Raw genomic sequence first — 27,482 nt, forward strand, 5'->3', positions numbered from 1 at the left:
GGTGGTTAGACTGCCCTTCAGGGGAGCCCTCAGGATCAGGGGAGTCATTCAAGCCCCTCACTGAGCCTGTGGTGTCTGGGTGATACCCAAAGTCACTCGGCTCACTCCAGCCTTGTGCTGTGGCACCTGCCCTGTCCACACATGTAGCACCAGCCCGCAGACTTTCACCTACCCAGCACTGCCATGTGGCATCTGGTGCTTGAAGTGACACCAGAGGCATCTTGGGCTCCCCTCAGAAAGAGGGTTATGGCACACAGAGTCACATCCAAGCCAAAAAAAGCTGGTTATTGGGTACCAAGCATGGGAAGATGACCAGGCACACGTTCAGGTCCCCAGAGCTGTTAGGGGTCACTGTGCAGAAGGGCTGGAGGGAGGACATGTCCATGCCAGGGCTAGGGACTGATGATGGCTGCTCATGGCCCTGCTGGCCAGCCCAGTGGGGAGGAGGTGGCATGGGCAGGACATCCAGGCAGTGGCCATGAGTGACACTTGCCTTGCTGTGCTCCTGGCAGGGTGGACCCCTGGGAGTGCTACCAGGACACCTGGCAGACCACCTGCAGCGTGCTGGAGCACCACCGCGACCTGATGAAGGTGAGGCAGCCAGCTTGGACTCAGCAACACCAGGAGGGCAGCAGGGCTTAAGGAGCCTCAGAGCAGGGCTGGGCATAAGCCACATCATTAGTGACACCCTGCTTCCTCCTCCCTGAGGGAGGGAGTCCCTGCTCACCAGCTGAGCCAGAACTACTGTGTGAACCTGACAGAGAGATTTGACAGGAAAATTCAGCATCTGGAGCATTGCCCCAGGAGGAAAACTTCCAGGCAGTCCTGAAAGCCAAGGAGGAAGGTGACTGCCCTTGGGTGACAGGGGTAGCAGAGCTGCTGGTACACTCAGATATAGGAAGAAAACCAAATGGATGAAAGAGCATTGTACAAACTCATGGACAGCCCAGACAGGAGGCACAGGAGTAGCATTAGCCAGCCCAGCAGGATGTCCAGTGCATCCAGGGACTGTGGGGCTGAAGCCAGGCAGTTGCTGGTGATACCTTCCTGTTCCTGCAGGGGTGGGTGGAGGAGAAGAGGACATGTATGCTCCTTGCTAGCCCACACAAAAAAGTTGCTACAACCTTAAACACAAGTCATTATCCACAGGGTCCTGATAGCCCCAGGCCCATTTGGTGAGGTCAGATGGGACTAGAGACCCTAAAGTGAGCTGGGATGTACCTATCACAAAAGGTAACCTTGAACCAGGGGTGCAGAGGCTTGTTATAGGGTCAGAAAGGTTTTGCAAGGGTGCTGGGTTGAAGAGACTGTTCCAGCTATGTGGTTGTGTTCACAGGTCCCAGGACAAGGGAAGAGATGAGAATCTTAACTCCATGTTTCAGAAGGCTGATTTATTATGTTATGATATTATATTAAAATGCTATACTAAAAAGAATAGAGAGAAAGGATCCATCAGAAAGGTAAAAAGGAAAGGAATGGAATGAATAACAAAAACCTGTGACTCTCAGAGAGTCCACACTGCTGGACCATGGTTGGTCATTAAGTAGAAACAACTCTCATGGACCAATCAAAGATGCACCTGTTGGTAAACAATGTCCAGACCACATTCCACAGCCATCAGATAGTCATTGTTTACATTTCTTTTCTGAGGCTTCTCAGCTAGAATAGGAGAAAAATCCTAGCAAAAGATTTTCATACAATCTCACAGTGACACAGCTCCATCCTTCCCTGATTGCAGAGAGTGACTGGCTGCATCCTCTCCAATGTCAACACACCCTCCATCACCCCTGTGATCGGCCAGCCCCAGAACGAGTCCTCGCAGAGCATCTACCAGAACAACAACAACGTCTCCAGCAAGCCCACCGCGGGTAGGTGGCCCTGGGGGAGGGAACAGAGGCATGCCTGCTTACCCCCACCTCCAGCCAGGGCTGCCAAACATTAGACCAGTATTCCATCACCTTGTTTTTGGACAGCTGTCTTGGTGCAGCAAGTCGGGGTGGGGCAGGGGTGTGATGCAGGAGTCAGCATCACAGAAGCCAAGAGCAGCTTAAAATAGCTGTGTAATCTCCTTGGACATCAGCTGGATGGTGTCTAGGCAGTGAGAGCAACAAAAGGAAAGGCTGCCTGGTACCAAGGGATGCTGGCAGGAGAGATGATGTAGTGGGATTCACTTGTAGGACAAGTCCTTCTCTTGTGGGACGAGACAGAGGATTGCACACCATAAAGGTATTAGCTGAGAAGAGGGAACATTACTTAAATCCCGTTAAAATGGACATCTTATGATTTTCTTCATGACTTTATCTGTCTAGCTGGTCCCTTCAAGGCACAGTGGAGCACTCTTGGGAGTTAGGACCATGAGAGGAGCTGTTGGGAGATGCTGGGAGTAGTTGCACACCCAGGCACAGGAGCATTTTGCAGAACCAGGGTGGCTGAAGCACGTGGACAGGTTGATTGCACAGCCTCTCTCCCATGAATTTCCCTTCTCCCCCTTTAGCAAAGATCTTGGGGAAGGTGGGAGAAAGCCTGAGCAGGATTTGCTGCGTTCGCCCGCCCATGGAGCGCTTCACCTTTGTGGGTACGTAGAGAAAGGTCCAGCATCACCTCCAGAGACCCACTCCCCACCCTTCCTCCCCGCCCCTCTCTGAGGCTGGGCACCAGCACCTCTCTTTTGCTGCCTTTTCTCAGATGAAAACGCCAACCTGGGGACAGTGATGAGATATGAGGAGATTGGTAAGTGCACAGCCCCTCTCCACATCGCTCCCACTCCTCTGGGTGGGCTTGGGAGCATCTGCATGACAGCTCTGGCACACACAGGACCATCTCACCTTGGTGCCAGCTACTGGGGCTCAGGAATGCAACAGAAACAGCTCTAACTGGGCTAAGCCTAGTCCTGCTGACAGACAACAGCCTGAAATAAGGGAGTGCAGTGGGGACACAGCTCCCAGCACTGGCACAGACCTGCCATGGCACCCTGTCCTGAGAGTCCCCTCAAGTGCCATCAAACTTGGCCTCCCATGGTGGTGCCACGTCATGCCCACACTGCCTGCAGCCCTGCAGAGCCTCACACAGCAGCAGAAGAGCTTTTGGTGCCTGACCAGCCAGAGTTCCCCTTGCTCTAAAGACTTTTAGGGGTTTTAGCCCCGCCAGACATCACCCAGAGCTCTGCATGGGGAGTTGGCTGGTGGTTTTGAGACCCTTTTCACACACAGCCTGGGACTACAGCCATCCTGGCACTAGCACCATGGCTAAAGGCTTTGGCCACCTGGGAATGCCAAACAGGGAGGCATTTTCCCATGTAGCCACCTCTTCTCACCCCTCTGGGGATGGTTTTATGGTTTTTATGGGGCAGTTGTGCAAATAAATTAATCTTTATGGGCCTGTCAGAGCAGAAAACTTCCCACAGCACAATTTTCTTGCTGAGCTGCAAAGCCAGCCCTCAAAGTTGTGGGGGGAGAGGGGGTTCCTTCTCAGCCCCCTCTCAGCTCCCACCTCTGGGCTTCTCTCCTCTCTTTTCCAGAGCTTCGCATCTTGCTGCTCTGTGGCAGCGACCTGCTGGAGTCCTTCTGCATCCCTGGCCTCTGGAACGAGGCAGATGTGAGTCACTACTGCTGGGCACCCCTCCATGCTCCTCCTCCTCTGCCTCCCACAGCCAGTGCTCCTGGAGCCACCAGATCCCTTGGGGTGACAGGAGCTGTGCCCACCATCTCCACTGCCCCCTCCATCCCAGCCCTGACTCTCCTCTCCCCTACACATTTCCACAGGGCTTCCCTGGTCCCAAGCCCTGTACCCTGTTAAAGCAGAGGATGTCACCTGGGGTGGAGGGTAAGCCCATCCCAAAGGCTGTGCTCCCACTCCTTGTCCCTTGGAAGGAGCCAGCGTCAAGCAGATGCCAATCCCAGCAGAGTGAGGTATGCAGGTAGGAAATAAGCTATTTACAGGAGTGGTCCAGGTGTTAGGAATTAAACATATTTAGAGCCAAATCAACATCTTTCACTGTTGGTCCTTGCTGGAAGAAGCCATGTTCATGGGAGAACACCAGCCCTGGAGAGGGGCTGGGCTGCTGACCCATCAGCTGCTCCTGGTTGGAGCCATGCTGGCTGTGAGGGCCCCCCCAGCTCCTCCCTGAAATCAGTCAGTCAAAACAAACCTCCCTCCTTGAACTTCTCAACCTTCTAAAATCAGTTACCACATCTTCAGTCCTTAACTTTTTAAAGCATTTAGGCAGCAGGCACCTCCTTTGAAGGGCTGGAAAAACTGAAAGAAGCCGAGCCAAACCCTGAGCCTGGCACAAAGGATGCAGAAATGACATCAAAGCACAGGCAGAAGATGCATTCTGCAGCAGCACCTCCTCACAGACTCCTGCTGCCTGAACTCACTGACCTAAAGCTCTTTTGGATGAGCCTGATTTGTCTCATCTGAGAGAGGTGTGAGCACTAGGAGTAGTCCTCATGCAGCAGCAAATTTGGCCAAACAAGCTTGGAAGAACAATCCTCCCAGACCTCTGTCAGGACCAACACATCCATCCTGCTCATGAACCCTTCCAGCGAGGCAGAGATCACATTCACCTTGGGCAACCTCTTCTGCTCTCACCTCCTTGTGCCACAAGTTCTCCTCAAAGCCTGACCTCAATGTCTACTAAGAGGATTTAATCTTGTGCCTTTTATTTGATCTATTGCTGACCATTTTCCTGCATAATTCCATGTTTCTCCCAAAGATTGTTGACATAGCCTCAAAATCACTCACCATCTCCCTGCAGACCGTGGTCCAGCTTTCACAGGGCAGGGTGGGGCTGGCAGACAGTGGCAGGCTTGGTGTGGGGTGGATGTAGAGCTCTCCACACTTTGTGTTGCTCACAGATGGAGGTGATCGTCGGGGAGTTCGGGATCGTGGTGGTGCCCCGGGACGGAGCAGACCCCGAGCGGATCATGAACCACTCCTCCATACTCCGCAAGTACAAAGTGAGTCCCTGGGTGCACCTGTGGCCAGGGAAGGCTGCGAGAGAACTCAGTCTCTCTTCACCCAGGGGGACACTTTTGTCATGGGACACAAAGCCTCTCAGGGTCAGGTGCTCCCAGCTGATGGATGGGATGAGCAATGGGTCACCACACAGAAAGGTGGGGAGGCTGGAGCAGCAGATATCTGCTTTCAAGCCATCCCTCCACTCCTGCTTTCCTCTTTCCCCTGCAGAACAACATCCTGGTGGTGAAGGACGACTCAAACCACCCCATGTCAGTTGTCAGCTCCACCAAAAGCAGGTGAGTGAAGCAGGGCTACTCCCACTACAGAGCAGGGTGTCCCCAGCCAGCCTGTCACCCAAGTGGGCTCTGACACCTTTCTCTCTCCCCACGCCCCCAGACTGGCCCTGCAGCATGGGGATGGACACGTTGTGGATTACCTCTGCCAGCCTGTCATTGACTACATCCTCAAGAGCCAGCTGTACATCAACGCCTCTGGCTAAGTGCCCGAGCCCTCGCAGCGAGACCGCCCTGGTGTCCCGCCTGCCCACAGCTCTGCATCACTCTTCTCTCTCTCTCAGTCTGTGTCTCCATCTCTCTCCCCATCCCATGGCCTCCTGCCCGTGTCTGCCTCTCACCCCCAGCACCAACACTGTTGTGCAGCCATGTCCAGGGAATGGTTTGGTCTCTTTTTCTGGGGTACTGCCCTGCCCTGTGTGCATGGGGAGGGAGGAGGGGTGGTCAGGGAGCTACGTGCTCCATGTGCTCCCAGCATGTCCCTGGGAAATGGTCCCCTCAGTCCATCTTCCCAGCATGCTCAGAGCAGGGGCTGCCTATTCTGCATCATCTTACACAACCTAAGCTCAATAAATCGGGGTGGATTTTTTTTTTTTATTAAGTAATTTTCATGTGAGCCCTTTGGGCCTCTCAGCCCAGTGACCAACCAAACCCTGGTTGGCAGCAGACAGCAGTAACACAACAGCTCAGTGCCCCACAGCAGGGGAACCTCCTCAGGCCAGCCATGAGACACCCCAGCTAACAAAATCCTCCTCCTGCCCCTGAAAACCATGGAGAAGGCATTTCTAAAAGGCAGCAGAAGCCTTGGTAAGCACTGCTGCTGAAGCATTATGGAGAGCATGCACATCTCACCTTCCCCTAGCTGCAAGAACCGAAGCCAGTCCCTAAGAAAGTGAAGTTGGGGTGATGTTCTACTCTTACCCAGTGTCAGAGGGGGCATCCCACAGCACCTAAAAAGGGATCTGCCTTTTATGGAGCCATGGAATTGGGTAGAAAGAAGCAGGTGGTGAGCCAAAGCCTCTGGTGAGAATTTGCCCCAAATCTGGCCATGTCCATCCCCATCCTCTACCCTCCAGATCTCCATTTCTGCTCCATCCATCTTCTCCCACCACCCCTACTCTCTGCCTCTCCTTGAAGAGTTCATTAAATGCATGATAACCTCCCCCTCCCAAACCAGCCACGGCTACTTTGCACATCCCTTGGGACAGGCCAGGCTCCTGCTCCTCCCTCTGGTACACCCTGATGCCAGGGATGGATCCTAGTGGAGGTGCTCACAGTAAAAGCAGGACAGGTAATGTGGAGCAGTTTCTGAAGTCCTGTGGAGAGGAGGGTTGCTGGAGCAGAGCCTTGTCCTGCTGATCATCCCTGGGGCACGAGGACCCTGAACAGCTCCTGGCAGGGTCACAGCCATGAGGAAGGTTTAGCCCTCACCTTCACTCCCTGTAACATTTTATCACCTTGGGTACAGTCCTTCTGCCTGTGGCTGAGAGTCCTCTAAGGTATTTCAAGGAAAGATGTGAAAATTCATTTATTTTGTCCCTTAGAAGTCCATAAAGGGTCACAAGTAGCTCTCAAGCAAGCTCCAAAGGTGAGACTTTGTGCTAAATTTGGTGACCTACTGGGTGCTGCTGGCTTCCCTGGAAAAAACAAGCCGCTTTGGACAAACAAGGAAACAGACAGCCACGGGGTCCTTGCAGCAGACAGGATTCCAGGAGCAGTAGTTGACAACTTCCCAGGAAGGCACAGCCCTTCCCAGAAATGCAGAAGCGATGTGACTCACCCAAAGGCCACAAGAGGTGTTTCCTTGCCAAGGATTTCCCTCTGCACAGAGAGATGGGTTTGGGAACTGTTCTAGATTTGGCAGCTGAGTCCCTCAGTGCCAGCTCTGGTACCTCCAGGTGGTAGGGTAGGTATCCCATAGGATGAGGAGACATGGAGATGCCAAGGCAGAGAAGGTGGTGAGTGTGTGTGGGACTCTGCTCCAGGTGACTTCAGCCAGGTCACCACCACCACCCCAGTGAGCTCCCCTGGCAGTGACACCTCCGGGTGCCCTGGGACACCCAGAGTGTGCCAGCCACTCGCTGGGCTGCTCTCCACCCCCTGTTCTCACACACTCTGTTTGCCACCTCCCTTCCCTCTGCACCCCAGCACACGAGTTATCCCAGACAGCAAACTCCCCTCCTTTCCAGGTGTCCCCTGTGTTTCTCAGCCCCAAGCCAGAGAAACAGCAATGGTGGCAACCAGCCTCCAGAACACACAGAGGGACTGACCCTCCTGGGGAGCGACACCTCTGAGGGGGGAGCAAAGACAGCGGGTTATTCCCCAAGGAAAGACAGAAAATTAAACAACGGAGAGGGGAAAGAAAGAAAGAGTCATGTGTGAAAGTCATCTCTGATCCTCCCTCCAGTACACAGAAGGGGACTGGGAATGCCATGGCCTCCTGATCCATGGGGTTGGGATGGTGAAGCTTAGCTGTGGTGAGGATGAGGAGTTTGTCCTGTCCTGCTGCTCTTTACCTTTGTGTACCCGCTCAGTAAAACTCACAGGATGGGGGGAGGGATGGGGGTTTGTAATGGGCCTTCAGCTCTGGGACTGGTTTGGAAAAATGTCTTTGGGTGGGCATGGGAAGAAAATAATCATCTGTGATGATCCATGTGACCGCTGGGGAGGTGAGGATGGGAGTTTCCAGGGTGCAGGAGAGGCATGGGAAGAAGCTCGTGGGTTTTGGTCTTTGAACCGCCACTTTTTAACAGTCAATTTGCTGAAAGTGAAATGAACTTCAAACGTCTTTTGGGGAAAGAAAATAAATAAAGGGGGGAGGGAAAGGGGTTGAAGTTGCCATGCCACCAATTTCACCTTTGTCAAAAGTTTTGGAGCCTTTTTTTTCTTTTTTTCTGTTGCTATATGAAAGAACAGTCATTGACAAAAAATACTTTATCAGCAAAATGTTTAAATTATGTAATAAACAAAACAAAACAGAGATGTTACTGGTGTGATTTTAAAACAGCCCCAAGACTGAGTCAGAACAAGAGAGCAAATACCTGCCCTGCTGGGATAACCCATGGCCAAAGCCCCCCCAAATGAGGAAGCCTGAAAAAAGAAAGTGATAAGCAAGATCTAGCCAAGAGTATTCATCATTTATTGACCTCTTACCTGTCGCAGTTGAGGCAGCCACAGTACACAGAGTATCACCATACAACCTCAGAAAGCTTCAACCCATACACAGTAACATCATTTCAGAAGGCTTTAAAAGTCCACCCTCCTTGTTCTCCAGCCCAGCCTTTTATCCCCTCATGCTGATGCCCTGCCCCTGTGTGCCCTCTGCTCCCTCTGGTGTTGCTCAGTGCCCCTGGGCACTCCATGGCTCATTGCTGTCAGTGCTGCTCACCTGCTGCTCACAGCTGCACCCACTGGGGATGGGGCTGGGCCAGCCCCACTCACAATCACCACACACTCTGTGCCTACACCTACCTTTCAAAAAAGCCAACTCATGGAAAAACAGGTTCCCTAATAGGTGTCCCTGTGCTGTACAACAGGAGAAGGCACATGCCAGGGGATAAAATACATCTCACTTAAATAAAAGTGTAAAGCAGACATAATAGTATATCATGAAGCAAAAGCACAGATGCTGCTTTATCAGATACCACTTTATCAGAGACTTGAGAGATAAGGAGGGGGGAGTGAGTCCCCAGTGTCCTTCTCCATCTGGGACCTCCTCTTTCACCACCACCCAGGGCAAGGGCTTCAGCAGAGCTTCAGCTTCCAGCACCTGGTGGCACTTATTTCCCCTGAAACTTTCTTCCCCTGCATGGCATCTGAAGGAAGGTGGGAGCAGTGTGCCGTGTTCCAGAATGCAGCTGGACCCACATGACAGCTGCAGTGAAGGGTGAAGGGAGCACTGTGTCTCATCCAAGCTCTGTTAGGATGAACAGTGGGAAACCCTGTGGAGAGCTACCTTGGTGGTGATGGTGGCCTCTGAGGAACATAGCATGAGGGAGGGAGGAGGACAGGCAGCACCAAACCAGAGGTGGAGATGCATTCAAGACATCTTCACCGGTTTTAAGGTAATGAAATCGTGTTACAGGCACTGCAGCAGAATGGGATGGGGTTCTCAGGTACAAGAGCCACAGCATGCCAGCACCACTCCCAGCAAGGGGAGGGCTGCCAGCCTGGGAGCAGACACCTCATGAAGCATCACCAGTGCCCCAACTCAGAACTCATCTGCCCCAGCAGCCTCTCATGCTGCTTGCTCCTTGCTGCTGCTGAGGAAAACCCCATGGAGAACAGGAGGAGGAGCTGGTGGTGGCAGTGTCAAAAGTATGGACAGAGACCCTGGTCCTTCTGTGTGTGCTGGACCAGGACAGGGTATCCACAGGTGATGGAGAACCTATCAGTTATGAGCTTTGGGTGCAAACTGTGCAAACTCACAAGGCTGACACCCAACCCTGCACCTCAGGGATATGTTATTGTAGGAATGGGCTGTTCTTCAGACAGTAGCACCTTCACAAACCAGGAGTCTCCTTCCTCCTATGAGCAAGGGACGGAGCACTTTGAAAAATTAGGGACTTTCCAGAGCCAGAGGAACATTGTGAACGTCATCTGCCCCACTGATCTTGAGGGTAAGGATCAGTTTGACACAACCAGTTCTGCCAGATTTGGGGAGGCCCTCCTGGCAGGTGCTGCAGCCTTTCTGGAGCTGGCTCATGGCAATTCAATGGCTTTTGTGTTGTAGCAGCCTGGAGGAAGACTCCTCTGGATATCCTCCAGGTTCTTAATATCAGCCAGGATGCCATCGATGCTGCTCTCCAGCATGTGCACCCGGGCCTTCTGCAGGGCAGCTGTCTGCTCCAGCTCCGACATCTCCGCCTTCAGCTGCCTGCTTCTGCTTTTGGCTTTGCTGAAATTCGCCTCAAGCTGCCTCAGGCCGTCCTCATCCACAGCACCAGGCTGGTCTTTTGCACAGAAGGAAAACACGGCATGGGAAAGCATGAATGGAGGCTGAGGACTAGATCTTCCTAGATACTTCATCTCCACCCTGCTGCCCAGCCTGTTCACAGGCATCACGTAATTCAGCTTCCCACTAAACTCCCAGAAGCCCTGCCTAGACCCCAGTGGGGACCTGTCTCCACCCACACCCCACAGTGGCATCACAAAACCTACTCATGAGACGCAGCAGCTCTTCCAGGGCACTCAGCATCTTCTGCACAGCTGCCCCTGCCTGGCCAGCCTTGTCATGGACCCTCTGAGCTTCCTGAGCTGTCTGAAGGGGGAAAGGCAGGAGCTGTAAGGTTAAACCAAGCCCACAAGTCAACAGGGAAGGAGAAAGGCAAGGGAGATGGGGACCCACCTTCTCTATCACAGCAGCATCCGCCTCGGCCTCCGAGAGTTTCCTCTGAAATGCATCATCCACCTCCTTGGCCTCGTGCCGCAGGGTGGCCACTGCCTTCTCCAGGGCCAGGACACCATCAGCTGTCTTGTTGGCTTCCTCCCTCAGCCGGGCAATCTCCTGGGCGTTGTGGACAGGAAAAGGCACTTTTAGAGGGCAGAACACAACCAAAATCATGCTGGCTGCACTTTAATAGGGAATTGATAGAAACTGGTTCCTTCTACAAGGGATGCACAAGATCACAAGCTGTCCTCATGGTCTCCCACCAATTGCTCCAGAGAGATGTTTCTACGCTCATGGCTCAATCCCTCCCTCATACATCAGCAAATCCCTGGGGAATTACAACACATATCTGGGAGGTGAATCCACAAACACCAGTTTTGGGACATCACAAGCTTGCCAGTGACTCTGGCTGCAGGAGTAAAAAAAATCCCCTTGGTCACTGAAAGGTGGCTGCCGTGAGATGCCACAGGGGTCCTCATGGAAGAAATGTACCTGCAGAAATCACCTACAGCCAAACTGTTATCTGCAGGACCCACTGTAGAGAAACTTCAGCTCAAAAATCAACCCATCAGGTCCACCAAGAGGCTGCTAACCATCTCCTCTTCTTCCATATTTTTCCCCTTCCAAATCCTTTTCTGACAGCAATAGCACCAGAGTCTGTCCTCACCTCTTGGATCCCTGTGGTGATTTCCTTCACCTCCTCTGCCATGCTGCTGCCTGCCTTGGACTCAGAAGCAGCGCTGCCCACGATCCCTTTGGCTCGGTCTGTCTTCTCCCTGGCAGTGGTGACCATGCTGCTGATAATGGGCAGCCTCCTCATGGCATCTTTGGCTTGCCTCCTCTTCTCATCTGCTTGCAGGTTGAACTCTGGAAGGAAGACAAGTGGAAATGAAACCACACTACCTTTGTGAGATCCCACATGGAAAGGAACATGAAGGGTTTCTGGGGTGCTACCCTTGAGGCTCTTGAGGATCTGCTCCACCTCGTAGAAGGTGGCATTGCCAGCGCTCACGGCTTGCAGGGCTGTGCTCCTGGCAAGGGTGGCTCGGGACAGCAGCTGTGTCAGCTTCTGCAATGTATCAAGGGACACAAAGGGTGGGTGAAGGACACGGTATGAGAGCATCACACGGTCCCAGAGCAGTGTGGGAGGAGCTGGGCTGGAAGAGACCCATCAGTCTGCTCCCAAATGCTTGCTCTTGTCCCTTATCAAGACCACCACAGGCTGATCTGCCATCAGAAGCTTGTGGTGGTGTTCCTCAGCCAGCTCCAGCTCTATCCCAAGTCATCTTAGCTCCAATCTTTGCAGGAGCAGGTCTTCATCCTGCCTTACATGGAGGAGCTGTGCAGGCGAGACCCTGCACCAGCAGCTCCCTGCACACACTGAGCTCTGAGACCAGCCCCAAGAAAGGGTCCAGTCCCACACCAGGCAGGCAGAGCTACCTTTGACAGCTGGGCAAGAACAGTGGTAGGGCCACAGGCACCCCCAGGCTGCAGCTCCTGCTGGGGATGAGCCCTCCCCAGCCAGCCCCTTACCGCTCTCTCGCCCTCTTGCCCTTGCAGCAGCTGCTTGGCCTCCTCCTCCCACTGCCCCACGCGGCTCTGCAGGCTCCGGTACTGGGCCAGGGAGGTGTCCACCAGGCCCAGCAGGGCACTTGAGTCCTGCTTCAGCCTTGAGGCTTCCTCCTGAAACACAGACACAGTGAGGTCCCCAGCATTTCCCCAGTGCCCACCAGGACCAGAGGCAAAAGGGGAAAAAAGGTAGGAAGATGCCAATCTAGTGGCTCTCCCACAGGGATGGAGCCCTGGGAAGGGCCAAGCTGGTGGTGGGATAAGCAGGGAGGGCATCAGGAAGAGCAAAAGGGGATCTCCTGGTCTGACAGGCAGGAAGTCCTCACCTGAAAGGAGCTGATGTCCATCTCTGCCAGGCGGGACAGGGAGCTGAGGAGCACCAGGCTGCCCTGATAGGCCATGTCTGCCTTGGAGGCCATTCCATCAGCATCAGCCTTCAGGCCTCCAACCAGGGACTTGAGCTCCTCATACCTGTACAGATGTGAGGTCAGAGAGCCTGGTACCAGCCAAGCTGCCAGCCTGCCACCCCAGCATTAATACTACCATCTGCATTGACTTGTTCACATTCTCCAAGGCCCCATGCAGATTTATCCATGTAAAAAATCAATTACAAACATTCCCTGCATCCCAGTCCCTCCAATGAGCAGAGCATCTTCTGGCTCCTTCCTCCCACTCCAAAATCAGAGGTTATTTCATACAGCTGAACCCTCACAGGCTCCATGGTGGCTCTGCTAATCCCTGCCCTACCACTGTATGTTTTCTCTTGCACATCCCTGTTCAACTTCTTAACTTCTTTCAAGGCTGCTGCTCACATCCCACCCATGGTGTGTAAAGCGCCACTGTGAAAGGCTTCGGAGAAGTGAAGTCTAAGCAAAGGAGAAACTGTGGGCTTAAATTCACCCTTGGGATAAACCCAGCCCAGATTTCCAACCATATGTGGAAATCACCTCCAGAAGCTGTTCACACATGTGGTGTGATGCTTTGCCCAGCTGCAGGCAGGACCCCAGGAGCATTGAGGGCTGTGAGGGGAAGAGCTCTGTGGGAAGCAAACCCTCCACAGAGCTGCTGACCCTCCATCTGCACCCCTCAGACACGCCAGCGAATTCCCTGCCTCCAACTTGTGCAGCTCGGATTCTTGGCCATCCCCCTGCTCCCTCCCAGGTGCACACAGGACTCGGGCCAGGGCAGGCCGTGCTCACCTCCCGGGCAGCCCTGGCAGGGAGCCCACGGCGGCCGCGCGCAGCAGCTCCAGCGCCTGCCGCGCGTCGTCCCGCGCCGCCTTCGCCGCCTGCTCAGTGGCACTGGCTGCCTGGCTGTGGCTGCAGGGCACAGGGGGGGCTCGTCAGAAAGGGCTCCCACCCACGCTTGCTCCACCAGCTTCCTTTATTGATGCATTCACTGATGGTGGATCACACACACCCCCTTGGGAAACACAGCGCGTCTGCGAAGGCGACCCGCATTTTGCTTGTTCCTCCTGCATGTCCCAAGGATAGAGGAGCATTGGGGAGAGCACAAGCTCTCTGTTCTAACTGGATATCCAAGGGGAAAACTGATCCCAAAGATGTTTCTAAATCACATCCAATTACATCCTCAAAGACAGCTGAGGACAAGTCTATAGGGCAGCAAAGACAGCCCAGCAGCTGCATCTTCCCCTGCTGCAGGGCTGGCAGGTGTCAAACAGAGCCCTCCAAAAAGGACCTTCTGGGCACCTAGCAGGATCTCAATCCTCCTCCCCTCTCTCTTGGCTAATAGTGGGAGCAACTCACCTGTCGGCCAGTCTCAGAGCCTCCTGGGCCAGCAGCAAGAACTGATTAGAACCCCCAGGAAAGCTTGAAGCAGGAATGGTCTGAGGAGGGAAGAAGGAAGAGAGGTGTGAGAGCTCCTCCCTGCTCTCCATCCAATTTGGCAGTGAAAGAAGCAACTACAGCACGTTAAACCTCCACCGCCCCCAAAGACCCCTGCCAGCTCCTCTCAAGGTCCTGACCCCAAAGGAAGGACCACCAGAACACCTACATTCACAAAGCAATGTCTGTAATTCCTTAAATCCTTGCTATCCCAGCCCTGAGCTGAACTAGGAGTGTGGCACATGGGATGCTCTTACCACCCGAAGGAGAGCGGCGCCGCTGCGATCCAGGTCCAGCCTGGCTCTCTGCAGCAGCTGGCGGGTCTCCTGCACCTGCCTCTCATACTGGCTGCCCAGAGACCTCAGTCTCTCCACTGTTGCCTTGACCTCATCCAAGCGACTCTGGGAGCTGGACCCTTGCCCCTTCATCCTGGCCACACGGCCTTCCAGAGACCTGTCGGAGGCTGGGGAGGAGGAAAGACAAAGGCTGAAGTAAAACTTGTTGCTGTGCAAAAACCCTCCCTGGTACAGCCCAGATGGCCCCATCCCAGGGCAGTGGGCAGGTGGTACCTTGAAGGCTCAGGGCTTCCCTGAGGATGGTCCGCAGCATCTCCTCAGCCACCTGCATCCTCCCCTCCAGCTCCTGGCTGGTCCCACCGCCAGCTCGCACCTCTGACAAGAGCAGCTCCAGCTCTGCCAGCTGCTGCAGGTACAGCTCCATCTGCAACCACAGACCAGGCCATCAGCCAGCAGCACACCAAACCCACAGGGGAAAGACCAGGAGGGAACCAGGGCCACATTCAGGCTCGAGGACAGAGACCAAAATGAAGGCTCATTTTAGGATGGGACACAAAGGATCAGTTGAATCAGGTACAGAACCAAGGTTTGAATTCACATTTCACCCACACCAGGAGTGCTTGAGGAGAGCAGGGGGAGACCCTGAGGGTGAGCAAATCACAGCACTCCTTGCTGCTCAGTGGGCTTGGGGCTGGCACAGATCCTCACCTGCTCTTTCACCTGGCCATAGCAAGCTGGGCACTCACTCTCTTCACAGCGGGGACCCTCAAAGCCAGGTTTGCAGATGCAGCTCCCATCACTCCTGCACTTCAGGGGCTCAGCACCAACTGAGTCGCAGTTACAGGCTGCAGGTCAGAGCAACACAGGTTCAGGGGGGCCTGGCCCCACCTCAAGCCACAGCACATCTCCTCCCACCATTTAGCCCGGTGCTTTGGTTCCTGCTCACCATTCCCATCCAGCACTTTCCAGCATCCTCCTTCCCGTCAAACCACTCCAAAGTCAGTCATGGGTTTTCTTACTCATCCCCAGCTCAGACAGCACCTGGGTCTCACCTCTGCACTTGTGAGCAGGGTCAGGGGCCATGGGGTTCCCGAAGAAGCCATCCTTGCAGCGCTCACAGTGGAAGCCAGCAGTGTTGTAGATGCACTTGAGGCACTCGCCGGTCCGGCGGTCGCAGTTGCCCACGGCGTTGGGCTCCACGTTGCCATTGCACCGGCACAGCTGGCAGGGCTGGGAAGCTGCTGGGTCTCCAAAATAGCCATCGGCACAGTACTCACAATTGGCACCTGGGAACAGAGGGATGAGCAGAAGCTAATTGTGCCTGGAGGCAGAGGCTGACTCACGGCTTGTGTCCCACAGAAATGGGGGTGTTCAGCCCCATCAGGGCTGGCACAACAGCTGCTCTGGTGTCATCACCACCAATGCCCCACACACGTTCTTGAAAACTGGGTGCCACAACTGATCTTCCACAATTAATTTTTTTTTTTTTTACTTATTTTTTGTTCCCCTTCCTTTCCTACCCGTGCTTTCTCCATCCACGTTACATTTAGATGAGAACTTTTCCCAGAGATCTTGGTGTGTTTACCCAACCCTTGGGGCTCAAACACCCCACCGCAGGCAGGAGGGGCAGTGTTGCTGCAAGCTGGGCTGAGGGGATGGTGTGGGTCTGCCCAGCTCCAAGCACACCTGTATGAAAAGGCAGAGCAGAAGCAAGAAGGGAATTACCAGCAGCTCCAGGAGGGCAGTGGTCACAGACGACCTCCTCACCGCCCGGCCCCACGGAGCAGCCCTGGCCAGGCCCACAGGGGCAGGTCCTGCAGCTGGAGGGCTGCCGGGGGTCTCGGTAGGAGCCGAAGGGGCAGCTGGCACCATTGCCCACGTTTTCATCTCCTGAGTAACACTCACCTGGAGGAGCAAGGAAAGGGCTTAGGGCAGTTTACTCACATTCCTGGTGGGACATCCTCCACCACTCCAGCCACAGCAACACAAGCAACCAGAAACCTCCATGAGATCTCTTCAGATCCCCAGCATGCCCACATCATGCACCACATAAAATCATGAAATGGTTAGTGTTGGAAGGGACCTTTAAAGGTCATCCAGTCCAACTCCCCTGCAATAGGCAAGGACTACTTCAACTAAACCAGGTTGCTCAAGCTCTGTCCAACCTGAGGCACTGCCATGCTTAACTTTCAAATAAGAAGTCAGAAGTGAAGAAATATTGCTATTTGGGCAGCAGGAGATGGTTTTTCTCTCTCTAACATGCATTCAGTTTGTTCCAAATGCATCTGACTGCAGTGCTTCTAGGCTCTGGGATGTTTTGTCTTGGATGGTTCCCACATTCCAGACCCAAGTCACAGATTCATGATCACAGAGAGAATCTCAGAATCACAGGTGACCCACAGAACCACAGACTCATTAAGACTGGAAAAGCCCTCCAACACCATTGAGTCCAACCTGTGGCAGATCCCCACCTTGCCAACCAGCCCAGAGCACTGAGTGACACATCCAGTCCTTCCCAGGACCCCTCCAGGGATGATGACTCCACCACCTCTCTGGGCAGCCCCTTACAATATCTTCCATGAAGAATTTTCTGTGAAGCCAGCGGTCTGTGCTCTATTCCTGGCACACAGGCATTCCCGGCATTCCCACAGAGCCCACAAGCACGGCGTGGTGCTGCCTTCCCTTACCGGTGTCGGGATCACAGATTCCTCCCCCCTGGCAATTGCAGGGCACACAGATGCTGAAGGGTCCCTGCCCGGGGGTGTCCCTGCGGTAGCCAGGGGCGCAGCTCTGGCAGAACTGCCCCTGGTACTCGGCCGGGCACTGGCAGTGCTCCACCCAGGGCGCGGGGACACCGGGGACGGGCTGTGCTGACACCAGGGTGACATTGTCGATGTAGCCGGTGCCTGCGGGGAAGGAAGGACGGGCAGTCACCCGCGGGACAGCGGCTCCCCCTGCCCGGCCCCCACGGCCAGGACCTGCACAGGTCACACCTTCTATTGCAATGCCCGTGGGCAAATGGAGCAGCCACATCGGTTGCTGTGCTGCTCAGTCTCTTTGCTATTTAATTTTGCCCCCTTGGAGCACTCACTATTTTTATCTTTTAATAAATTTTAGCAAAGGTGTACCCATCCAGAGACTTGTTGTCTCCAACAACTAGGAGAAGCCAGCCTTGTCAGCTCTCTCTGCACTTACTGTATTCCCCAAAGGTGGCTCGGATCCAGAGGGCTGTCAGGTTTCCCAGCAGCCTGCGAAATTCAAAGTGATTCAGCCTTGGGCTCCACTTGCTGCTTGGGTGCTCATCCAGCCTGCCGTGGAAGAGGGAGGAAGTGGAGTTGGTTTTAAAAACTGAGAAGCCTCTTTCGAAAAAGACAACAGCCCTCACCCATCTCCCTCCTGGGAGCTCGAGGCTTTGGGAATGACCTCCATGCATGCAACTGATGCAGAGCCAAGAACCCAACCCAAACTCAAACCACATTTTCTGCTGCCCCTCTCACAAAGTAACCTCCTCATCCAGGACAGAAGCACCTGAGATGCACCCAGCCCAAACCAGACAGCCATTTGTCACCGCCAAGGGACCACAGCTGACACCAGGACCTCCTTGAAGCCTCAACCATTCTTACTCCCCCTGCCCCAAGCACCCCAGCTTCCCACTTTACCTGAAGGTGTACATCTGGCTGACACCGCAGGGCAGGACCTCTCCCTGGGGCAGGAAGGGGGCAGTGACTCTCAGGCCATGTCCCTCCAGGACCACATCGTGTGGAGAAGGCTGGCGTCCCCCTCGGTCCAGGCGGTAACCAAAGGAGAGCGTCTGACCATAGCTCAGCTGCTGGTTCCCAAGGAATTTTGCTGCAAAGGGAAAATTAAAGGCTTGCAATCTTTCCTTCCTCCTAAAGGCTCAGTCCATGGGATCAGAGCAAGCAAAGAGTTCTCTCTGGCCACCACTGATCCCATGCCTACCAGGTGCCATGAAGTATATTGGCTCCGATGTCCTTGCTGCTATGAAGGCATCCTGGTGGCGTGGGGACCACTGGAGCTGGGCTGGGGAGCCGCTTTCATGGACACCTCGCCAGCCCTCAGTACCTGGAGCACAAACAAGGAGCAGTCAGCATGGATAGGGAAGGTGTTTCCAGGATTCCAGCAACATTCTTGAGCTGTGTCTTATCAAAACTCTCCAGCTTCCCACCCCGACCTCTGAGGGGGCAGCACAGTTATCCCTGTGCACACACACCTGTAAATCAGCCTGGCTGGGCACAGAGGCCTCCTTCCAAGGGGCAGGAAAGACATAATGAAGAAATCCTATGCTCCCCTCAACCCTTGGACTATACTGTGCCTATGACCAAGCCATCCCATCAAAGCAAGGTTGCTGCAGCCACAGGAAGGTTGGATGAGCACCCAAGGAGCAAGCACAGCCCAAGGCTGACTTCCTGCAGGGCTGTGAACCACGTGGTTCCTTCAGCCCACTGAAGGGAAGGCATGGCAAACAAACACGCTCAGGAGCCATGGAGATGTCCTGCTTGGGCTTCACCTTGCTGGAAGGTAGAGGTGATGTTGTGGACACTGTGGCTGTCTGCACTGACACACGTGTCCGAGTGCCCGTAGCAGAAGCAGGGGGAGCATCCTGCAGGGTTTCTGGCATCCAGGTTATAGAAGTGTCGCTTGCACCTGGGAAAATGCAAGAAGGTGACAATGTTCAAGTTGTTTTCTCCTTTTACTGGCCCACACAACCATCCTCTGATGCAATACAGCCATCAGCAGGGTTTAAGGTCATCACTGGGCTGGGATGGCGAGATGGGTGTGTGCAATGGCTTCAACCAGACAGAGAACAGGGCTAGATTGGATACTGGAAAGAAACTGTCCTGTAACAGTGGTGAGGGACTGGCCCAGGTTGCCCTGAGAAGCTGTGGCTGCCCCATCCCTGGAAATGCCCAAGGCCAGGATGGATGGGGATTGGAGCAACCCAGGGTAGTGGAAGGTGTCCCAGCCCACGGCAGGGGTGGAATGAGATGAGCTCTAACTAAGACTTGATGAACTGTCAGGGAAGTGACTGCAGAGAGGAGGAGGCTGTGCCAAGTAGTGTCCAGCACATCCTGCTGACCCTCACCTCTGGCACTGCTCTCCGGTGACGCTCTCCTTGCAGACACAGTGGCCAGAGTCACAGCCTCCCACGCTGCCCGCTGGGTCACACTCACACTGCAGGCTCCTGCAAAGGCACAGCAGCAACCTCTACCTGGATTTCCAGCTTGGCCTGGGAGCTCAGTGCTTTCTGCTACCACACAAGACAGAGGAGAACCCTCCCAGCTACCATTCCCATGCAAGTGGGGACATAAGCTGCACAGCCACCTCTTTCCAAAATCTGCAGCACTGTGGGTGCCAGGTTGAGCCAGTGCCCATTGCTACTGCTCCAGGGCATTCCAGAGCATCAGACCTGCCCACAAGTGCAAAGTGAAGCTCCACTGAGCTCAATAAACCCTGGCTGAGTTTAATAGACCTTGGCTGAGCTCCACCAAGCAGCAGCACCCCGGTGAGGCTTGGGCAGGAGCCAGGCCCAGCAGCAGGACTGCAGGCAGCTGTCTCTTGCTAACACCCTTTGCCTGTCAGCAGCCCCAAAGGAGCAATGGCAGGGTGAGGTGAGGAAGAAGAGGACACAGCTGAGGAAGGCGGATCAGAAACATTTCTAAAGGTGTTTAAACAGGGCTTCATGAAAAGGAAGGGGTTGATCTTTGCATGTGCATCTCCTCGTGAGTGGCACCAACACGAGGCAGCCCCACAATGGGCAAGTTTTGTTTTACAGGGCTGTAGCTTGCTGGGCATTTTCTGGGTAATGAAACCATCACCTCAGAGAGTGGCTAAGCTCAGATTTTGATGGTGTTGCAGGACACCAAGCCCTGCAGGTTGGCACGGAGGTCCAGCCTCACTCAAACCCACTCTCTCCTAGCATGGTTGGCTTAAGGTTGTCCATGAGCTGCTATGAAACCAGCCCTGCCTTTGCAGGGGCTGTTTTCAGCCAGCACAGGCCCCAGGAGAGCTTTGGAGGCTGGCCCTCCCTCTGGCCTCATGGCACGATGGTGGCAAGCACTCACTGCCCGCTCCTCCTGCAGCCTGCCTCGGACAGGGACTCGAAGCCTGGCTGGCACTGGTCACACTTGTCCCCCATCACCCCGGGCTTGCAGCTGCACCGGCCATCGCTGTCACACTGTGGGCCGAGGGAACCTGCAGAAAGACAGGAGGGAGAGGTTGGGATGGGCACCTTCCAACCCAAATCATTCTGAGAGTTTGTGATTATTTCAGAGGGCAGGTGGTGTGGCCGCATTTCTCTTCACAGAGAAAAACAAGGCACAATTCTTCCCAAGGATTTCTGAGATTCACATTCTCTGAACCTCAGAGAAAGGAAAAACAATTCTTATCTTATTTGCTGTGCCTGTGTTGTGCAAAAGTAGAATGCAATATGGAGATTGTTTACCCAAAGTGATGGTGTTTTGTTTCCTTGGTCTGTCAGGGCCAGGTGTGTGTGTGTGTGTGAGGACTGTCGGTGACAGTCACAAGATGAGGGCAGTGGAGTGCAGTTGGGTGCAGAGCTGAGTGCTTGGCAGATTCAGTTTAGATGTAATGTAATACAATGTAATATAATATAGAATAATATAGTGTAATAAAGTAATTAATTAGCCTTCTGATAAGATGGAGTCCTCCTCAACATTCTCTCCCCTTTGTCAGGGGCAAAAATATCTACTACAAGGTGGGTCTTGAAACCTGCAGTTCTGGCATGTAGCGGCTCAGAGGCTGGCCTGCCAGGTGCTCAGCAGGTGCCCTCGGCCCCCTTAGCCCAGCAGCACTGTGCACGTACCCCAGGGGTGGCAGAGGCAGGGCAGGCAGCACTGCTCCCCGCGCCGTCGGGAGAAGCCCTCCTTGCAGCGCTCGCAGCGCGCGCCCTCCGTGTTGCCCAGGCAGCCCAGGCAGCGGTACCCGTTCCCCGTCTCCCTCAGGAGCTGCCAGTCAAAGATGCACTGCCTGGACATCCCGTTGCAGTCACAGACTGGGGAGAGAAGAGCAGAGACACGTCTCAGATGATGCAGCAATCCCCCCTGAGGGTCAAGGAGCAGGGTGCAGGCGCTGCAAACCTCCCCTTTGTGCCCTGCCAACAGCGAGCTGCTCCCCACAGCTCTGTGTTTGTCCCCATGGCTGTGTCCATCAGCCACCCCAGTACCACCATGTCCACACCGTGCTCTGCATCCCCACACTGGGGAGGAATGCCCCATTTCACTGCTGAGGATGGACAAACCCAAGCCAAGCAGCCACAGTCCACACAACAGCACTGCCAGGGCTGTTCTCCATTCTTTCACAGGTCTTGCAACACAACCAGGACATTGAATAAGCAGAGATGGTTTAAAAAACCCAAAAAACCCCAGCCTTGTCCTGAGAAAAGCATGAGTAACCTTACTGGAGACTTCGGGGAAAAGGGAAAGTCTCCTGGTCCTTTGTTCCACCTGGCCAGGAGTGAGTTGAGTAGGAAAAGCTCAACCAACTTCCACCAGGTCCCCCCACCCAGGTCTGCAGGGCAGGGTGATGAGGAGTGGTCTGTGATCCAAGGAGTTTGGTGGATGTGTGCCATCCACGAGGGAGATTAACAAAAAAAGGTTTGGGTGGGACTGGACCCCACCCTCCCTCATTGTGAAGAAAAGCTGCAGCTGCCCACACTGCTGCATGAGGGATGGCAGGAAGAACAGGCATGAGATTCTGCACTCCTCCGTAGCCAAGACAGATAGATGATCCCTCTGGACATCAGACTCAGGCATCTGACCAGATATGCTTTCCCCAGCACTCCACTGCCTTGTCCAGCTGCTCTCTTGAAGCCACCTCACACCTACTTGGCAATCCTCAGTGGCCAGTACTGGAGCATTTAATCCTGAGCACTTACTCCAGACACGCTCCACAGGATCACTGGGGAGAGCAGGCACAGCTGAGGGAATTGTTGGCAAAGACAGGCAGGAGAAAGAAACATCCTAAGGAAAAAGCCAGGTCCTCGGGGGCACAGAGCCTGCTGAGGAACTGCTCCAAACTACCCTGATGCTGCCAGGGGAGCCTTGACCTCCCTCTAAGGACCTCTGCTCACTGCTGACCATCCTCAGCTACACAACCCCTGCCCACCTCTGAGAGCACAGGAGGTGGAGGGAGTCCAAAAACGGGCAGAAACGTGCTGCATGGATGCAGAAGTGCCTTGTACTCGCACACACTGAGCCTCCTCCTCCTCCGCTCTCTTTGGCACAGCTCAGCCCCAGGGCACAACGTCCCTGTCCTCTGCATCTGTGGCTCCGGGACCAGGCAGAGCCTCCCGCTCTGTGCTCACACCTGGGCGCCGCCCTCCCACACACCCATCAGCGCCGCATTCCAGAGGGAGGCACTCAGTAGCGCCCCTGCCAAGAGCAGAGATGACCTCATGCGCCAGCAAACAGGGAGAGAGGATTTCCAACTTCAGCAAGCACAGCTCTTCCCTCGCAACCCGGCTGCCAGGAACCCGAGACCGAGATCAGGAGATCTTCTGCCACCCTAGCCTGCTGGGAGGGGACCTGTGGGCACAGAATTCCTGCCTCTAGGGTCTGGGAAAGCAACTCCAGCCTCAGAGAGCACCACCAGTGACCAAAGGGCATGGACAACACAAAGGACCAATGGAGAGCAGTGGTGTGAGACTGCCTTCCAGTATTTGTGCTCGCCTTCACAGCAGGAAGATCTCACTCAGGCTGATCCCACTCCCCATCCCTCCACACTCCAGCTAGATCCCAAGCTGGAACGGGACCCGTAAGGATCTTTGAGTTGAACTCCACCCATGCATCGCCCCACGTCTACGCAATCCAGAGGATTTACTAGGTTGCTAAATTACAGGCATGAGCACCATTCCCCCAGGGAATGAAAACCTTTCTTTGAGTGTTTCTCTACTGCTGCAGCATGTCAGGAACCAGCCCTGGAACAAATTCCTGTCTCGCTGATTCAAAGCCATTTAAGGCATTGTGGTGGGTCAGTGCCACCACTGCACTGGTGTGTCTGCTCCTGGTCATCTCCCAGAAACCCAGGAGCTCAGGCAGGCCAGTCCTTACCAAGAGCAAGGCACTGGAACGGATAACGAGATGGAGCAGGAAGGAGCTGCTGGAGGGTGAGGACCAACTGAGGAGAGATCACTTCTGTATCCAGGTGCCCCGAGGCTCTGCTCAGAGATCATCCATGGAAAAGAGCAGGCTCCATTGGAGGAAAAGCTTTGCAGCTGGGTTCCTTCAGTGCTACGTCAGGATGCAGGAGATCTACAGCACATATCCAGCAGGATGCCATTTCCCCAGCTCACACCCAAGAAGAAAGCATGGAAAATGCTTGATGGCTGTGCTCAGATGGATTCTCACATGAGAAAGGCAGCTTCAGGCTCCTTAAATTCACAAAACCAGGCAATGAGGATGGCCCTGGGTCTGTGAGGATCCGAAAGCCCTGTACTCATGAGCCAGCCTGCAAAGATCCCTCCTTCCATCAGGGGAACGACAGAGCTTTGCATGCAGTGAAGGCTCCGTGTCAACACGAGCCATTCCCTGCTCTGTGCTCCACCAGGCTGTCCCACCTGCTGCTCCAAGGCTGGCATCCCCACTGCCCAGCCTCACAGATCCTCACTGCAGGAAGACCTGCCTGGGGCTTCTAGGGCTCCATCAGCAGACTCAGTTACACCACTGAGCACACTCAAATTTTTATGCTGCAGCATAAAATCACAGCTGGTATAGACCACTGGCTTTACATACACACAGAAACAGGTTCAAGAGTCCCTGGGAAAGCAGCAGTTTCCCACACACTGTTAGGAAGGAGCAGAGGAAGAATTGATATCAGTATTTAAAAACTTAGATGCAATTAAGGTGATGTAATAATGAACCCAATAATGAACATGTACAGAAAAGCAGGTATTTTTTTTTTCTTTTGAAAAAAAACCAAACCAAAACACTTATTCAGCACTTACTTCCCATTGCACCAAAACTTAAAAAACTGATAAATTCAAGCCCAGAAAACTCAACTTCAAGCTCAGAAAGCTTATTTCAGAACATCAGTACTAGAAACAAAAAGAAATTTAAATCACTCAGTATTTACAAAATACCTGACTTTGCCCAAACATACCCATCTCCAGACTACAGGATAATGAAACAGAAATTTGGATAGCTGAATTACCACTGGGCTGAACATGTTCAAATCTCCCTCCACGACACTCTGCACTACATGAGCTTTGCATGTGCAAGAGGACCTGCTGGATTTTTAAAGCTGTGGACAGCAGGACACTCCTGTCTCCCGTAGGATGCGGCAGGGCTGTGGCACCCCGTGAGCCCCACAGACCCACACAAAACCCAAACACCACCACGTTACTACAGCAAACGGGATCCTGGATGCTTCCAGCTCTTCTTCAGGCTCGGGAAGGTTTTGGTTCCAGCGGGGATGGGCAGATCAGCCACCGCCGGGCGATGCTGGTGCTCACACCCGCATCCCGCCCCGGCAGCAAAGCTCTGACCGACAGCAGCAAGGCACAAAACGAAGCCCAGCTGCGCGTGGGATATTTAACCCCGGAGGAAAACTAGGAAGCCCTCAGCTCCAGCAGCAATCCCGAGGGCGGGAGGGGAGCAGTGCCCTGGCAGGGCTCCAGCTCCCGGCCCCAGGCTCACCTTCTCCGCGGCTCCGCGCTGCGGGCGCCAGGCACGCCAGGCAGGCCAGGGCCAGCAGCCAGCGCCCGGCCATCGCCGCTGCCGCCGAGCGCAGGCCCCGTTCCGCCGGGCTCCGCACCTGGTGCCTTTTTTTGGGGCGTTTTTTATCGCTGCCCCACCTGAGTCACTCCCACAGCAGGAAGAGCGCGGTGCCGGGGCTGACTCACGGGCAGGGCCCAGCCCAGGCAGCGCAGACGGGCCCTGGCCCAGCGGCACAGAGCCCCGGGAGCTGCTGCTCGGCCCCTCAGGGAGCTCCAACCCGGCTGCAGCTCTGCCCAGCTCCCTGCCCAGCCCTGCTGGGGCTGGCTGGGGACAGCCGGGCTGTCCGGGCACGCCACAGGCTTGCAGGGAACAAAACGGAGCAGGATGAGCTCACGGGAAGCCTGCGGAGGGTGGATGGGGCAGGTCCAGCCAGCCAACCTGCAGGAGCAGGGCTATTTCAGGTGGCTAGCAGGACTGGAGATGCAAAGAGACCCAAGATCAGCTTGAGTAAATGCCCAGAAAGCAGATGGATTGGGATTTACCAGATAATCATCAAGTTCAGGAAATCCCCAGACCTCGAAATGAGGCGGAGGTGGAAATCATCACAATCATCACACACATTTGTCTGCTTTTGCTCCCGAGATGGAAAATGAGCTTAGATGGGTCCTTGGCCTCAGCTACTACACCATTTTTATGCTAGAGGAAGGATGAGGAGTGACACGGAGAGGGGAGAAAGGCTTCTCTGAGGCTGCTGACAGCGCCAGGAAGACGCCAGGCCCCACAGCCCCGGGCCCATTAGCACTTTGTTCTCAAGGGTAGCTGACAAGCCACACAGGGCATGAAGGCCTTCCACATCCTTCCACACCACTCCTTGCCTTTGCCTTGCAGGAGGGCATGACCAATTCTACAGGGGAATAGAGAAATCTGGAGGCAGGGGGTCTCCACATCCTGCACATGCCAGGACAAGCAGGACCCCCGCATATCCACCCGCCCTGTGACAGCAGCCCATCAGAGGGGCACAGCGAGGATGGGCCCTCGTGCTGCACCACAGCAGCTCCCTGCCTAATGCCATGAGACTGCTCACGTCACAAGTGACTGCGAGTGGTCCAGGAGCACCTTTGAACAGAATGAAAACCCCTAACAAGTGCATCCCCAGAGAGACAAGTTGCCTTTTAGGTCCCCATCTGCATTAGGGACTCAAACTCAATCCAAGGCGTGACATGCTGCTCACTTCAGGCCTGACAGACCAGGGTGATTAACACTGAGCTCCTTGTCTGAGCCTCTTACACTGCCCAAGAGCCTGCAGACACTGCAGACACCTGGGGCTGACTCACAGGGCTTTCCTCTGTGGCTCCTGCTGATCTCATGGGCGCAGCCAGCCCAAACACACCACATCTCTGCACCTCCCTTTGCCAACTGTACCTGCCCCTGCTGATTGACTCAACTCACTTTTATAAACAGGAGGTTTCCTTTTCATTTCACTTGCTGGATATTAATACAGCTCCCAACAAGGACCACGGCTTCCCAGACGCAGTAGTGGCCTCGTGGGTTTTGGCATCTGATGTTCTTTTATCTGGCTTTCATTACTAGTTTTCACGTGAGATAACATTATTTATGGTGTTCCCATCAATTCAGCAGTTCTTAGGATCCACTCATACCTCTGAGGAGACAATGCCTTCTGCTTTTAAGCAGATCACTTGCCCACAACACCACTGCTGTGTCCTTCCTACCTGCTGAGACCCCTCTGCTCAGGAAGGTCATCTCCAGCAGTGTGGTCCATAACCAGTTCCCTTAGACCTCACCCAGACCATATCCTTGGCTGACTCCTCTCCTGGAAAACCAGCCCTACTCAGCAGGAAGTTTTCCCTTATGTCTCCCCCATGTTACCCCATTTATCTCACCCTTGCCACCCCACCTCTCACTCCACTTGTGCAAACAAGGCCGCGACAGCTCGCTCCTCAGTCATCTCTGCTCACTGACTCAGATTGCTGTCACCCTGCCATCTGCCACTCTGCTTCAACAGGACCTCTGGAAACCACATGCCATGAGACTACCAGGAATGTATTTCCTGGGGCCCTGATTTTCTAAACACATCAGATCTGGAATGAGCAGCTGCCCACCGCCCTCCACAGAGCAAATGTCCCACTGCAACCTATGGCAGCACCCTTTAGAAAAGGTCTCACACCAACAGGATTACCAGAGATGTTTTACCTTTTACAGTAAGCAAAAGTGTAAGCAGAGGGAGGCATAAAGAAGCTGGGCTCATCAGCCACTGCAATGAAGCAGTTTTGTTTCACTGCAAAACCTGCCTTTCAATCTGCAACACAAGAAAAGTCCTTCTTGAAAATGTTTTATGTTCATTCCCAACAGAGCTAAAAAAGCTGCTCCTGCAGGCTCACATGTCCATCAGTCCTTGAGGATGTGGCTGTGGCAGAATT

The 27,482-nt window shown here is 54.3% G+C and overlaps 2 protein-coding genes across 2 annotated transcripts in view; one reads left to right on the forward strand and one right to left on the reverse strand.

The window, feature by feature from the left end:
* Positions 1–8,232, forward strand: part of NMNAT2 (nicotinamide nucleotide adenylyltransferase 2) — a 25,333-nt gene extending 17,101 nt beyond the window's left edge. The window contains exons 4-11 of the mRNA XM_064427830.1: positions 513–591; positions 1,739–1,868; positions 2,495–2,575; positions 2,686–2,730; positions 3,518–3,594; positions 4,857–4,958; positions 5,188–5,255; positions 5,356–8,232. Of these exons, the coding sequence (XP_064283900.1) occupies positions 513–591; positions 1,739–1,868; positions 2,495–2,575; positions 2,686–2,730; positions 3,518–3,594; positions 4,857–4,958; positions 5,188–5,255; positions 5,356–5,458 (685 nt within the window). The 3' untranslated portion in view covers positions 5,459–8,232. The remainder of the gene's footprint in view (positions 1–512; positions 592–1,738; positions 1,869–2,494; positions 2,576–2,685; positions 2,731–3,517; positions 3,595–4,856; positions 4,959–5,187; positions 5,256–5,355) is intronic.
* Positions 8,183–26,182, reverse strand: LAMC2 (laminin subunit gamma 2). The gene is made up of 23 exons (XM_064427829.1): positions 25,587–26,182; positions 21,195–21,383; positions 20,434–20,563; positions 19,455–19,553; positions 18,879–19,015; positions 18,311–18,433; positions 18,010–18,199; positions 17,546–17,658; positions 17,038–17,256; positions 16,076–16,255; positions 15,403–15,636; positions 15,059–15,195; positions 14,624–14,774; positions 14,312–14,517; positions 13,977–14,056; positions 13,410–13,529; positions 12,537–12,681; positions 12,175–12,324; positions 11,596–11,710; positions 11,309–11,508; positions 10,600–10,758; positions 10,413–10,512; positions 8,183–10,204 (listed from the first exon to the last, which is right to left on the reverse strand). Exons 2-23 carry the CDS (start codon positions 21,364–21,366, stop codon positions 9,954–9,956), a joined length of 3,411 nt encoding a protein of 1,136 aa, XP_064283899.1. The 5' UTR covers positions 21,367–21,383; positions 25,587–26,182; the 3' UTR covers positions 8,183–9,953.
* Between the last annotated feature and the right edge of the window lie 1,300 nt (positions 26,183–27,482).

Source organism: Passer domesticus, chromosome 7 (assembly GCF_036417665.1).
Source record: "Passer domesticus isolate bPasDom1 chromosome 7, bPasDom1.hap1, whole genome shotgun sequence".
NCBI lineage: Eukaryota > Metazoa > Chordata > Aves > Passeriformes > Passeridae > Passer > Passer domesticus.

What these genes read in the sequence shown, in the direction of transcription:
- LAMC2 (XM_064427829.1), bottom strand. Translation starts at nt 21,366, where the DNA reads ATGTCCAGGCAGTGCATCTTTGACTGGCAGCTCCTGAGGGAGACGGGG. An exon ending in AATCTGTGATCCCGACACCG is followed by an intron (nt 16,256 to 17,037) that starts GTAAGGGAAGGC and finishes TTGCTCCTCCAG; the next exon opens with GTGAGTGTTACTCAGGAGAT. An exon ending in CTGCCAGGGCTGCCCGGGAG is followed by an intron (nt 12,682 to 13,409) that starts GTGAGCACGGCC and finishes ACATCTGTACAG; the next exon opens with GTATGAGGAGCTCAAGTCCC.